Source organism: Fukomys damarensis, unplaced genomic scaffold (assembly GCF_012274545.1).
Source record: "Fukomys damarensis isolate Sample0158 unplaced genomic scaffold, DMR_v1.0_HiC HiC_scaffold_33, whole genome shotgun sequence".
Classification (NCBI taxonomy): Eukaryota; Metazoa; Chordata; class Mammalia; order Rodentia; family Bathyergidae; genus Fukomys; species Fukomys damarensis.
The window spans coordinates 49,331,048-49,343,730 of record NW_022900945.1 but is presented as its reverse complement, the minus strand read 5'-3'; the positions used below and the strand labels follow the sequence as shown (position 1 = coordinate 49,343,730).

The following is a 12,683-nucleotide window of genomic DNA, read 5'->3' as shown; positions in this document are numbered from 1 at the left end:
GGAGACACAACCCAGGCTCAGCTGCACCTCTGGAGCCTGCAAGTTTCAGTAGAAGATGAAAGATTTTGTGTCAGTCACCCCAGATATCTGGCCTCACCACATAGCAGTCAGTGATACTGAGAACAAATTTTCTCATCCACGGCATGGGGATAGGAGAGCTGCCATTGTCTAGGACATATGGGAAACTAGCAAGTTATAGGTGGTCTCAGGTGCTCTCCCAACCCTGCCAACATTCTGTCCACCAAAGCCCAATGCTGCTTCTGAAATGCATATGGCCTAACCCGGAAATGAAAGCAAAGGTGGAAAATGGCTGTTAACAAAAACCACCAGTACTCCAGCTTGCACATTCAAAGCTTTATTTCCTGTATTTTCTTTTTTATTGTGCTTTGTGAAGCAGTGTAAATTTTCTAAAGAAAAGAATTACTTTAACACTGACAAGGGGAAATTGAACCACAGGCAACTGGTGGCCTAAGAAAGACAGTAGGTTTCCATTGTGTGAGAGAGAGGCTATGGGACCTGGGCTTGTGACTCTGTCCCTCTCAGGAGGAAGCCAGATGGAGGAAGTGGATAAATAGCTCCAGACATCAGCCTGGACCACGTCCCTGCTATGGTCACATCACTGAGTCTTTGTCTTGAGAGCCCCCTTGTGCTGCTGCACTAGGGAACCTATCCACTCCCCAGTCTTCCGCTTGGCTTCCTCCCAGCTGAACAGGGGCTCATACTCCAGATCTCGTTGAGCTTTCTCATAGGTGACAGTGAACACACTATTTGACAGTGTCACTAAATGGCGGTTAAAGGGGGGATGGTAACTGTAAATTGGACTCAGCAGTAAGCTCACCATTTCCAGCAGGAAAGCAAGCCAGTACATTACAGACAAAGGGATGCCTGGGCTAGAATCAAGGCAGAGGCCACATTCTTTGCTCAGGTTGTAATGAAGGTTATCATAACTTTGGTGAGGTGTGTCATCTGAGACATAATAGAACTGTCCTTGGATGTTTGGGGCCTTGTTGGGATCCCTCAGGGCTCTGGAGGCCAAAACGTGGGCCCAGGCCACATTCCCAACATAGACCTGGCTGGCTATAGAGAATTTGCCTGTACTCTTCAGGATCCCATCGTTTTTGAGGGCCCTTCCCATCACAGAAGATAAGAAGGGGCTTCCTTCCCCGTAGATGTAGGAGGGCCTCAAGGCACACGTGTACAAGGTGCCACCGTTTCTCAGCGTGCACCCATTAGCTTTCAGCACAGCCTTCTCGGCCAGCTTTTTGCTGCTTGGGTATGGCGCAGACCATGTGCTTTCATGTTGCTCATCCTCATGGGCATTCTGGACGATCTCCTTGTAGGAGTTGGGCCCAGCTACCTCAATTGAGCTGGTGTAGATGAAGAATGGCACGCTGGCTTGCACACAGGCCTCCAACAGGAGCTGGGTACCTGCAAGTCAGGAACACAGGGTCAGCATCAGGAACAACCCAAAGGGCCCGCTCTGGCTCAGGTTCATGTGATACTGACCTCCTCCCCTGAGGTGATTATTATATAGCTGTCAGAATAATATTGAAATTATTTCAAATATCAAATTCTACACACACACACAAAAAAAACCACAGACAAAACCAAGAAGCCTAGAAAATTTTCCAGGTATTTCGTTTTATCTGTGTGGTGTATGTGTGCAGCTTGATATTTGAAAATGGCATATGGATGATGCTGTATATTTCACCAATGCAGATAGGCCTGTAATTATTAAGTGTTTTGGGATATCGGTTAGTGTTACAGCCTGTACCCATCATGCCCTGCCACTAGGGTTGAATTCCCAGTATGAATTAAAAGAACAAAATGAACAGTCAAACATTAAAACAAAAAGTAATTACTAGGGGGTGAAGGGAGGGCAGAGGTAAGGGGAAAAAATGAGAATCAAGACTTGTCATGTAGAGGTACAGGATCTCAACAATGAATGTAACTGTACTACATCCCTAAAATGTACCAATAAACTCAATTAAAGCTGAAAAAAAAAGTATTACTATTTGTCATTGACATAATTTCAATATTTATCTGTCATTTTAAATCCTAAAGTTCTGGGAGGAAAACAGGGAATTTAGATTTCACATCACATATGCCCACTGCTTACCAGCAACATTCTGTCATAAGTGGAAAATATCATACTCACATATTGTTTTGAGGAGTGATGAAAATTTTTCATAAGAACAGTCTGAGTCTGAGCTAACAGCGATTGAACTGGGCGATGTGGAGGCACATTGTGTGTTCCCTGTGAAGGCCACCACTAGCTCTTTCTATCATTTTGTTTACCCAGACTGTGAACAGCAGTGGTGATAAAGTTTCCCTTCTCTTAGCATTCTGGGATCTAGCTTTGACATATTTGGTGGTGAGCCTGGTGGAGAACTGAAAGCAAGAGTGTGCCCAGTGCTGATAAACTATACAACGGCAGGAAGCTGTGGAATCCTCAGGGGTGAGTGCTGATGGTCCCGGAAGTGATGCAGCAACTTCACTTGAAGAAAGGAGGGGGGAATGATCTTCCTCCCTTTCTCCATTTCCCCCTCCTTCCCTTCCCTTCTTTTCTTTCCTTCCTCCCACACCCCCATTAAAAATATTTGTTCAGGGCCAGCGCTTTAGCTCAGTGGTTCCTCCGCCTGCTTTGCAAGTGCAAGGATCCAAATTTGATCCCCGGTACCAACAAAACAAAACAAAACAAAAATATTTTTTCATTTGATTTTCTTGACAGTGAGCATCTCCTTTGCACACTGATCCTTTTTTTTTTTTCTTTGTGGTACCAGGGATTGCACTTGGGTCCTTGCACTTGCCAGACGGGTGCCAGAACTGAGCTAAATCCCTGGCCCTAGTGAGCATCTCCTTTGGAAAAAATGAAACTTAGTGCAAAACTGTGTATTTAGTTTAAAGAAAGAGGAGAACTGAACTGAAGCATTTGGTAACCTGGGAATTGTTTTAGTAAATTAATACATGTAACTCTACCCCTTTCATTTCAGAGGCCAGGTACAGAGTGCAGGTTTCATGAGACAGGGACCTGAAATTAAAATCTGACTGCTAAGAGCAGCCTCCTCTAGTGTGGGTAGGTAAGTGTCTGGAGGGAGTAGAAACGAGAAAACGTCTTTTTCACATAGTATTGGAAAATGAAAGCTAATTGGTTAGCTTTGCAAGGGAGTCTCAGAGTCTGTGAAGTTGGAATCAAGGCAGTCCTGACAGATGGGCCAGGGTAAGATCGATGGTGTTGGTGGAAAGAATGGCTCTCAGGGGCCAGAGTGACGGGTACATGGCAGGCTTCCCTAAGGTAATGTGTTTCAGTGTAAAGCCAGTTGGAAAGCTGCAATTCAAAAGAAGCCATCAAGCATTTAGAGGTGAGGATCTAAGGAGGGGTTTTTCTAGGCACCTGACCAGAACCTGCTCCTGGTTCAGACACAGTAGTCTACCAAAGGGGTAATATTGTAGATATTGGGAAGGATTCTGGCTCAGGAAGTGCTGTGGCAAGGCCCGTGCTGAACAATTAATTCTGTTCTAAAAGATTTCCATGAACCAACTGTTCTAGTTCTTTGAATAGGAAACCTTCTTTCAAGTGGGCAGAAGGCTCTTGATATACTTTTCAGCCTTCGTGCAAGTTCTAAATACATAGCTGAGGAGGCCTCCTCAGAGTTTGGGTTTGGTTTCACTCAGAGGAGGCCTTGGGAGGATGGATATCAAGAGGTAGAAGCAGAGGAGAGTTGACCCTGTAATGGAGTAACTGAAGGAAGACTATTTTTGGTTTGGGGGCCCAACATGAGTGCTTTTAAATTCTTGCTTTTCTCTTAACTACCTGTGGGGCCTTGGCCAACTTCTTTGCTTTTCTGAGCCCCAGTTTCCTTACCTAAAAGGTCAGAGAGTAACAGTGCTGAGCTCTGCTGGCGGAGAGTGGTGAGCAAAGGCTGATGGGCCAGGGCCCAGCCAGTGTTCCCCAGTGGGACTCCTGTCCCCCCCATCTCTTCTGCCGTTCCCGTTTCCCACCTGCTGCACGTCACCCACAGGCTGCTCTACCTCTCAGGTTGATGTCTACGATAGTCTCTCTAGGGACTGCACCGGATACATCGATCACAGAAGCGGCATGGATGACAACTGAGATGCCCTGGCAGGCTGTCCTCAGGCACGGAGCATCCCGAATGTCTCCTTCAAGCAGTGTCACCTTGGTCTTTGTCTGCAGCTCTGTGGAAACACAAAAGAGTTCATTTGGAAGCTTTCTGCAGGGTCTGGGAAATCTACTGATAAGGTGACGGTATGTGGGTTTTCAAGGATAGTCATAGCAGGGGGTTGTCTAGGATGAAACACATTCCATGGAGGGAGCAAGGTAGCGAAGGCACAAAAATCACAGTGTGTAGCATTTATTGGAAAAGAACAAGCAACTGTTTGTACCCAGCGTGATGCAACATGTCTCTGAACAGTAAGTTCTGAGTCTCTGGAATAAAAATAATTGTTATCGAGTGCTGATAAGTTTTAACAGATGCATCAAGGACAGTGGGAAAGTTGTAGAGTTGGATAAAGATGAGAAGTTCGAATTTACCTGTCTAAGCAATGAGAAATCATGTAGCAATTTGGAATTGCAGGGGGATGGGAGGCAGATCTGTGAATAGAACACTCCCCTGGGCCTCAGGATGCCAATACACTGTTTTGGGGATGTAAGAGAAGGCAGGACAGCAATACATTAATCAGAATATCTCTGCCAGAGTTCTGATGTGGATAAACAGAGCTCAGCAGTAGGAGAAAAGGAGGGGGACTCAAAGGTGGTAAGTGTCAGGCCTTCCTGTGACTGTTCTAGGTCCTTACTGGGTCGGTCTGGGCTGAGCAGAAAGTCAGTTAACCTCAGCCCTACTGTTTCCTGTTTGACTGATTAGGAGGTCAGTGGAGCCACTGACAGAGAATTCAAGATGGGCTCTTCTGAGGGACTTGATTGAAAAATGTCTGATTGTGTGTCAGATATTATCAGTAGAGGACATCAGTGACGCCAATGAGTCAGCTACAAGTGATTTCCATCCCAGCTGTCCAGCCCAGGACGCTGGTTGCAACATGAATGTATCCATATTTCAAGTGAGACGCACATGAATGGCAGAGTGACATAGTCAGTGGCAGCGCAAACTCAATTCAGTCCTTGAAATCCACTGTGCCTCACGCAGACTCCAACACTCTGAACTTTGTTTTAGCAAACAAGTTCACAGTTGATTCACTTCCTTTTCTAAAGCCCTCAGCAGACAGGGATTCTGATTCGGCTTTCCCTTGTGTAGGTGAGGAAACTGAGGCACAGAGAGGTTCAGGGGCAGATCTGAGAGTACACTGCTAATGAGTGCTGAACCTCCCCTCTGGCTCCATGGCTTGCTGTCTTTCCCCTGCACCGCAAGTGCAGGAGTAGGTGTTTGGAATCAACTTTTCTTAGGCAGAGTAAGTCTGCATGAATGGAACTGACAATTTCAGTGAGGACCCAAGAAGAGGGGAAGACCAATCTGAGGGAAAATGCAGGGCTGGAGAAAACTTCTAGTGATGCATGAGGACGACTCCATCTCTGAACCCTCTACTGAGTTGTGCCAGGGCTGCCTCAACCCCAAATATTGCCCAGCAACCCCAACAAGGCTCTCCATGAAGGAAAATGGGGAAGGTCTCTGGAAAGCATCTCGGTTCTAGCCTGAGAGTGGAAGCCTCCCTGATCCTATTCCTCTTCTCTCCCCTGCTCACTTCCTCTGGATCTCGTCTGCTGCTGACTTCACATCTTCTGGCTTAGAGGAATGGCAGTGAGAGGCAGGTAGAATTCAGACCCCGACAGAAAGAGGCTCTCGTGCCATCAGTGTGCAGGGACTCTGACACCCAGCATAGTGCACTGTGCATGCTCCTGGTAGTCACAGCCTGTCCTTGTTCAAGTCATGTGGACTTGGCCAGTATTGTAATGTGTACACAGAAAACGCAGTTGCTTGTGGTGTGAGCCGCATTAAAGAGAAGCCAAGATAGAAGTTGCTTAACCAAATAATGGAATAAAAGAGCACAGAAGCTGCAACTCAAACTCTTGGGCCTCAAACCCCATGCACTTTATCTGTGGCACTTTTAATGTAGTAATTACCCTGTCTGAGCCTGTCTTTTGTAAAAAGGAGGATATTTATTTTTCCTGTCTCTCATAGGTATCTTGATGACATAACGCGCTGACCCTGCAAACAAGTCGCAGAGTGTCTGGCAGAGGGAGGCAGCACTGTTAAGGATTGTCTGCTCTCACTTCTCTGCAGGCCTCTCCAGTCCCTCACACCCCCAGTGTAGGACCCCAACCGCTGTGTAGGCCCTAGAGAGTCTGCATATAACAAAGTCCATTCCATTCTACTCCGCTCCCTCCTATCTACAGATAAGATTAGAAGGAAGTGTATGTAAACTTGGTATGAGTAAACAAAGGTAATGTCTTAGGACTTTGATCAAGACAGGGCATCCTGAGTCTGGGGTGACCAACGCAGGATGCCAGAGATGTCATAAACCAGACCCCCTAAGGGATAGCAGGAAACTGCCCCTCTGCCCCCCTTACTGTGCTTACAATCCTCTCCACTAGTCTTCACAAAGGGACTCCATGCTAATAGGCCAGACTGTGCTTCTTCATATGCTAATTGCTACCTTGGTTAACAGCCCGCCCAGGGGCAAATGGTTTGACAAAAGGCGACCCTAGAACATTTCCTGCATAAGATAAGCAATGTGTTTGCAGTCTTGTTCTGTGAATTCCCTGACTCTGTTTAGAAAAACCTTATAAAAAGTACTTCAGCCCCTGAGCAGTTGCCTCTCTGAGCCACCTGGCTCCGGGAGTGCCGTCTGGCCAGACTAATAAAGGTCTCTTTACCATCTAGGCTGGTGTGTTCCTTCCTGGGCTTCTCGGTTCTCTGTCGTGTTCCCGGAGCCTCGCTGGGTGTTAGGGCCCAGCATCGTGGAGGCCTTTCGGCTGTTCACGCTCCGTGGAGTGGAAGTGAGACTTTAGGTCTTACACCAGGACTGTCGCTTCCCTTCCCAGCCATCAACAGTTAAATTCTCATCATTGCTCAGACAGAAAGTTTACAAACAGGTCCTCACTGTGCATTAATTTTTGTTTATGGGAAGCAGCCTTGAAGCAGTCCGGAGAGGAGAGTGGACAGCGGAACAAGTCAGAGAGAAGCAGAGAAGAACAGAGAGGTGGGTCTGATTCTACAGTTCCCTCAAGGTACCTCCATGTCCCCAGCATGGTGATCTGGGCATCCTGGGCTATCAGGTAGAGAACCAGAGCTCCGAGGCAGAGAGGGTGGCAGACTGTAGGTGTGGAGCGCACAGGGGAACTAGGAAGGTACTGACATCTGATGGCCTCAAGAGTCGGCTGCAGAGCCAGGTGATGAGCCCCTCACCCTGGAGGGGGTGAAGGGAGGGCGGGGATAAGGGAAAGAATGAGAACCAAGACCTGTCATGGAAAGGTACAAGAGCCCAATGATGAATGTAATTATACTGTATACCTAAAAAATACCAATGAACTCCATGAGGGAAAAAAAAGTCCTTGATGTGTCAATAGATGAACCCCTTCTCGCCTCATTAGAGTTACTTTGAAAAACGGGGTAAAACAGCAGGGAAAATGCACTATCCATCCATGGGTTACATTTTTGGCATTGCAGTTGTGTGAGCAGCAGTTTTTAAAAACAATAATGTGCTACACCGGCATACTGGCAGTGGCTTTCTTTGTGGGGACAAAGAGCAAAGAGAAATTTTGGAAACAGTACAGGAGGAATCAGCGTAGGAAGAACAGCCCATTCTCTCACGCCTCTCCCTGTGACTCTGGCTCCAGGCTGTGCACTTGTGTGTCCACTATTATTCTGGTTCTCTGTCTCCCCCTTTCTCTCTCTCACTCTGTCTTACACAAAGCACACACACCCACACCCACATACACACAGAGTGAACTTTGCCTTAGTTTCCTTTCCTTCTCTTTCACGGAAGATACTCAGTCCCTTAAAAAGCAAAACTAAAGAAAACAACAGGGCCCAGGGCAATCAAAAATTCAAGGTTCTACTACTGAAACCTCCAGTTTAATAGTACTTTACCAATTTTGCACAGTAATTACCATGTCCAGGAACTTCAGTGCATTAATGAGCTGCCAGAAAGGGAGAGAACTGATGTGTGATTTCTCAATGAGACAGGCGTCTACCTGTGTCCACTCTGTGTATTCTGAGCAAGCCAGAGTCCAGTCTCCTGGCAGCTGTGGGGTGTCTATCACGTTGGGCTATTCATGATTCCTCCTGGTGGTATGGACACTCTAGCCTACTGGCTCCAAGTTTCCTTTTTTATTTCAAAAGCATCCCCTCCCCATACCTGCTCAGGCTTTACAATGGAGCCCCACACTCAATCCCAGAGTCCACTTACTAGAGAATTCTTCCTTGGTTTGTGGTGTGAAGGCCTTGTCCAGGGCCCTGACTTCCTGTAGCTTCTCTTCGTGCACCAACAAGTGTACGATCCTCTTGCCCAGGAAGCCTCCTGCTCCTGTCACCAGGCAGCTCCACCCTGTCATGGTTAGTGCAGCAAGCAGGACACAAGGAACAGCTGTGGCACCTGAGGGACCCTGCAGAGAGCTAAGGAGAGAAACCCACAGAAACTTCATGTGTTCACTCTATTCCAATTTTTGCAAAAGTCCATGTCCTCTCCCCACCACCAAGAGCCACTGAAAGCTCTAACCTGTAGTGCTAAAAGCCAGAGGAAGGGCCTGGATGCTGGTTCTCTTAATCTCCCAAGGCAGGACTGGAGCTTTATGTGCATGGCCTGTGACTCAGCCCGCCGCTTGAACTTTGCTACATTCCCATTGCTCACTTTTCTTCAGGATCCCTCCTCCTCAGAGAGTAATGACTAATTTACATTTCTTGGCTCTCTCGCACAGGAGAAAATGTCAGCTTCAAGGTCAGCTGCTTTAAAGAGTCTGGTCTTTAGTCCAAGATGCTTATTATTGTACGTCATATAAGCTGTCAGGGATTCACAGTCTTAGAAGGGGAGAAAATATCCAAGTATAATGTAAATTTTGGTCTTGTGCAGAAAATATATTTGGAGGAAAAATTCACTTTAGCTCATCGTCTTCTTTCTCAGAGTGTCACTTGAGATGTTGCAAACTCAAGACTCTGCAATTGTGGTAGCTCTAATCAGTAAGTTATATGTGGCAGGACTTTCCCTCCCACCTGATCTCTCCATGACCTCAATTTTGATTTCTCCCAAAAAGGAAGAGTTTCACTAATGGGAAGCAATGCAATGATAACTACCTGAGTAAATGTCGCAGGAGCGAGATTTTGTGGTCATGTGCCACAGTAGTTCCCACCTTAGATATTTACACTCACTACACATTTTGACTGCAAAACTACTTTTAGCAAATTCTTGAACTGCAAATTCTGTGGATTCTCCTGAAACCTATGACCCAGAGGTGCTCAAATCCCACTGACATGAGCTACTCAAGATACTGTCTTTCTTCCACTCAAAAAAACAGTTTAATTCCTGTATATAATATAATTCAATGAAACTGACAGTTATGTACACACATGTAACCACCATTCAAAACAAGATACCCAGTGCTACCATTAACTGGAAAGTCATCTCCTGCCTCTCTGCACAATTGACTGGTTTCCCCAATCGACCCTCGAGTCACCTCCTTTCTGACTTTTATGCCCATGAGATTCTCATTTTGTTTCCATTGTCTTCCCAAATTTTCTTCTATGACTACTATGATTCTGGGTATATATTAAAAGAGACAATCTGAAATTAAATTTTATGCCTAAAAAACAGAAAAATTGACTGTTGATTTCCTCTGATGTTTGCCCAATTTTCTTTTATTTTTATTATTTGTTTTCATTTATTTATTGTGGGCTTAACTTGCTCTTTTTCAGGTTTCTAGGTTAGAAGCTTAGTTGATTTTCTGCTCTTCAGCTGTAAGCTGTCAGGAGCAATTCTATGTAATTTGGGGAGAAAATCATGTCACCATCAAAATGATGATGAGGCCTCATTCTCCTGCCTACAAGCCAGCTATGACACGTGGAGACGTAACTCCATTTTGGCCCCTGGGTCACAGCTAAAACCTCAAAGGTCTGGTGATGCAATGATACTCCAGACAAGATTCCATGAGGTGGAGATATCCTGAGAGGAACATAATCTTCATCTGCACAGCTCCTCATTGTTCTAGGATTTTCGCCGCTGCCCTCGGAGTGACCCTTTTACGTTTGTTACTCTCCCTAGGTACTGATCTGTCTCCCCTGAGTCATCTGTTACATTCATTTCTCCTGAGGTACTGAAGACAGCTGTGGGAGCTTTCCTCTTGCTACCCAGAGTAGCATTGATCAGGCCCAAAAGCTCAGCTTCTTCTCTCTCATTGTTTCTGTCTTTTCTGTCTAATAAGTTAATTTGCCTTGTGCTGTTGTGGCTTGCGGGAGAGTAGGACTTGCAGCAGAGGTTCTAGTAACAACCCTTTTCTTCTTCCCTACAGTAAGCATTTCATTTCTCACCATACATTTTTAAAAATTGTATTAGTACATGTTCATAGTATAGAAACTTACTTTCATCTTAAGGGACAGGTGCATGCTCATAACATAACTTGAGTCTCTTTTCATTCCCTTCACCTCCCGACCTCCCTCCCTCTAAGTCCCCATTTTCATTTTTACTGTTATTATTTTAAATTTCTGCTATAACATATGATATTTACAGTCAATGTGGCTACTTGGTACATGTACATAACAAGTGGTAAAGCTTTCTGCTTCTCAGCCTGTCTCCAGGACCCTTTCTCGTTTGTAAACGAGAAAACCCTTTCTCTGTTTCCCACTTTCCTTCTGTCAGTTCTTTGTTTTGCTCTTTGTTTGTACTCAGCCTCACCCAAATGAGAAACACCATATGATATTTGAGCTTGTGTGCCTGATTTGTTGCACTTAGCATTATATTCTCTAGGTGCATCCCTTTTTCTACAAATGTCTCAAATGTGTCCTTCTTTATAGCTGAGTAGCATTCCATTAGGAGTAGTTACCACGTTTTCTTTATTCGTTTGTTGATGGGCATACAAGCTACTTCCAGAATTTAGTTATTATGAATTGTGCTGCAATAAATACTGGTATGTATGTATTGCTGTAATACAATATCGTAAGCTCTTTGGGGAAGATATCTAGAAGGAGAATAGCTGGGCCAAATAGAATTTATAATTTGAGTTAAGCAATAGTCGCGCTGAGCTGATTACCATCATAGCTGGAGGGCTTTACACCAGCAATATAGGAGGATTCTCTTTTCACCATAACCTTGCCAGGATTTATTATTCTTTGACTTCTTGGTCATTTCCATTCCTTCTGGTGTAAGATGGAATCTTAGCATTGTTTTAATTTATATTTCTCTAATGGCCGGAGATGTCGGTCGTATTTTCATATGTTTTTGGCCATTTGTACTTCTGAGAAGTGTCTATTCATTTCACTTGCCCTTTTTCTCAACTGAGTCTTTTATTTTGGGTGATCTACTTTCTTGATTTCTTTGTATATTCTAGATATTAGTCCTCTGTCTCAGGAATAGCTAGCAGAAATTTTTTTCTCCTTTTGTAGGTTGACTCTGCACTCTAGTAATTGGTTCCTTTGCTATTCAGAAGTTTTAAAATTTCTATTCTTCTTGTTATTTCTTGTGCAATTGAAATTCTCTCAGAAAGTCATTGCCTACACTTTTGAGTGTTTTACTTATTTTATCTTTCAGTAGGTTGTTTTAATATTTTCATCTTTGATCTATTTTCATTTTAGTTTAGTTTTAGTGCATGGTGAGAGATGTGGGTTCCAGCTTCTGCGTATGGATAGCCAATTTCCCCGGCACCATTTGTTGAATACACTATCTTTCCTCCAATATAAGTTTTTGGCTCCTTTGTCAAAGATCAAATGGCTGAATGTGTCTGGGAATGTTTCTGTATCCTCAATTCTGTTCCACTGATCTACATGTCTGTTCTTGCGCCAAAACCATGCCATTTTTATCACTGTTTCTTTGAAGTTAATTTGAAGTCAGTCATTGTGATGCCTTCTACTTTATTCCTGTTACCCAACACTGCTTTTGCTATTCTGTCTTCTGGTTCCATATGAATATAAGGATTGCTTTTCTAAATACTATTAGTATTTTTATTGGGATTATGTTGAATCTATATATTATATGTACTTTTTATAGAATGGCTATTTTGACAACATTGGTTTTATCTATCCAGGAGCAGAGAATATCTTTCCATTTTCAGATGTCCTCTTCAATCTCTTTTTCTAAAGTACTGTAGGATTCATTGTAAAAGTCCTTCAATTCCTTGGTTAGGTTAATTCCTAGATATTTCTTGGTGCTATTATGAATGGTATTGCTTTCGTAATTTCTTTCTCATTGAGTTCATTATTGGTATACATGAATGCCATTGATTTTTGTGCATTGATTTTGTATTCTGTTATATTGCTGTAATTGGTTATTAATCGTAAGAGCCTTTTGGTGGAATTCTTTGAGACTTCTATGTAGAATGTCATGCCATTGGTAAATAATGATAATTTGAGTTCTTCCCTTTGTATCCTTTTTATTTCTTTCTCCTGCCCAATTACTCTGGCTAATGTTTCAGGTACTAGTTTAATAGAAATGGTGAATGTTTGCATCCTTGGGTTTTTTCCTCATTTTAAAGGGAAAGCTTTCAGTTTTTTCTATTTAATATGATA

General features: G+C 44.0%; 1 protein-coding gene across 1 annotated transcript; it reads right to left on the bottom strand.

The window, feature by feature from the left end:
• Positions 1–463: 463 nt before the first annotated feature.
• Positions 464–8,791, bottom strand: LOC104875819 (3 beta-hydroxysteroid dehydrogenase/Delta 5-->4-isomerase type 1-like). Its single transcript, XM_010643542.3, has 4 exons — positions 8,692–8,791; positions 8,383–8,588; positions 4,033–4,197; positions 464–1,428 (listed from the first exon to the last, which is right to left on the bottom strand). Exons 2-4 carry the CDS (start codon positions 8,525–8,527, stop codon positions 617–619), a joined length of 1,122 nt encoding a protein of 373 aa, XP_010641844.1. The 5' UTR covers positions 8,528–8,588; positions 8,692–8,791; the 3' UTR covers positions 464–616.
• Positions 8,792–12,683: the final 3,892 nt, after the last annotated feature.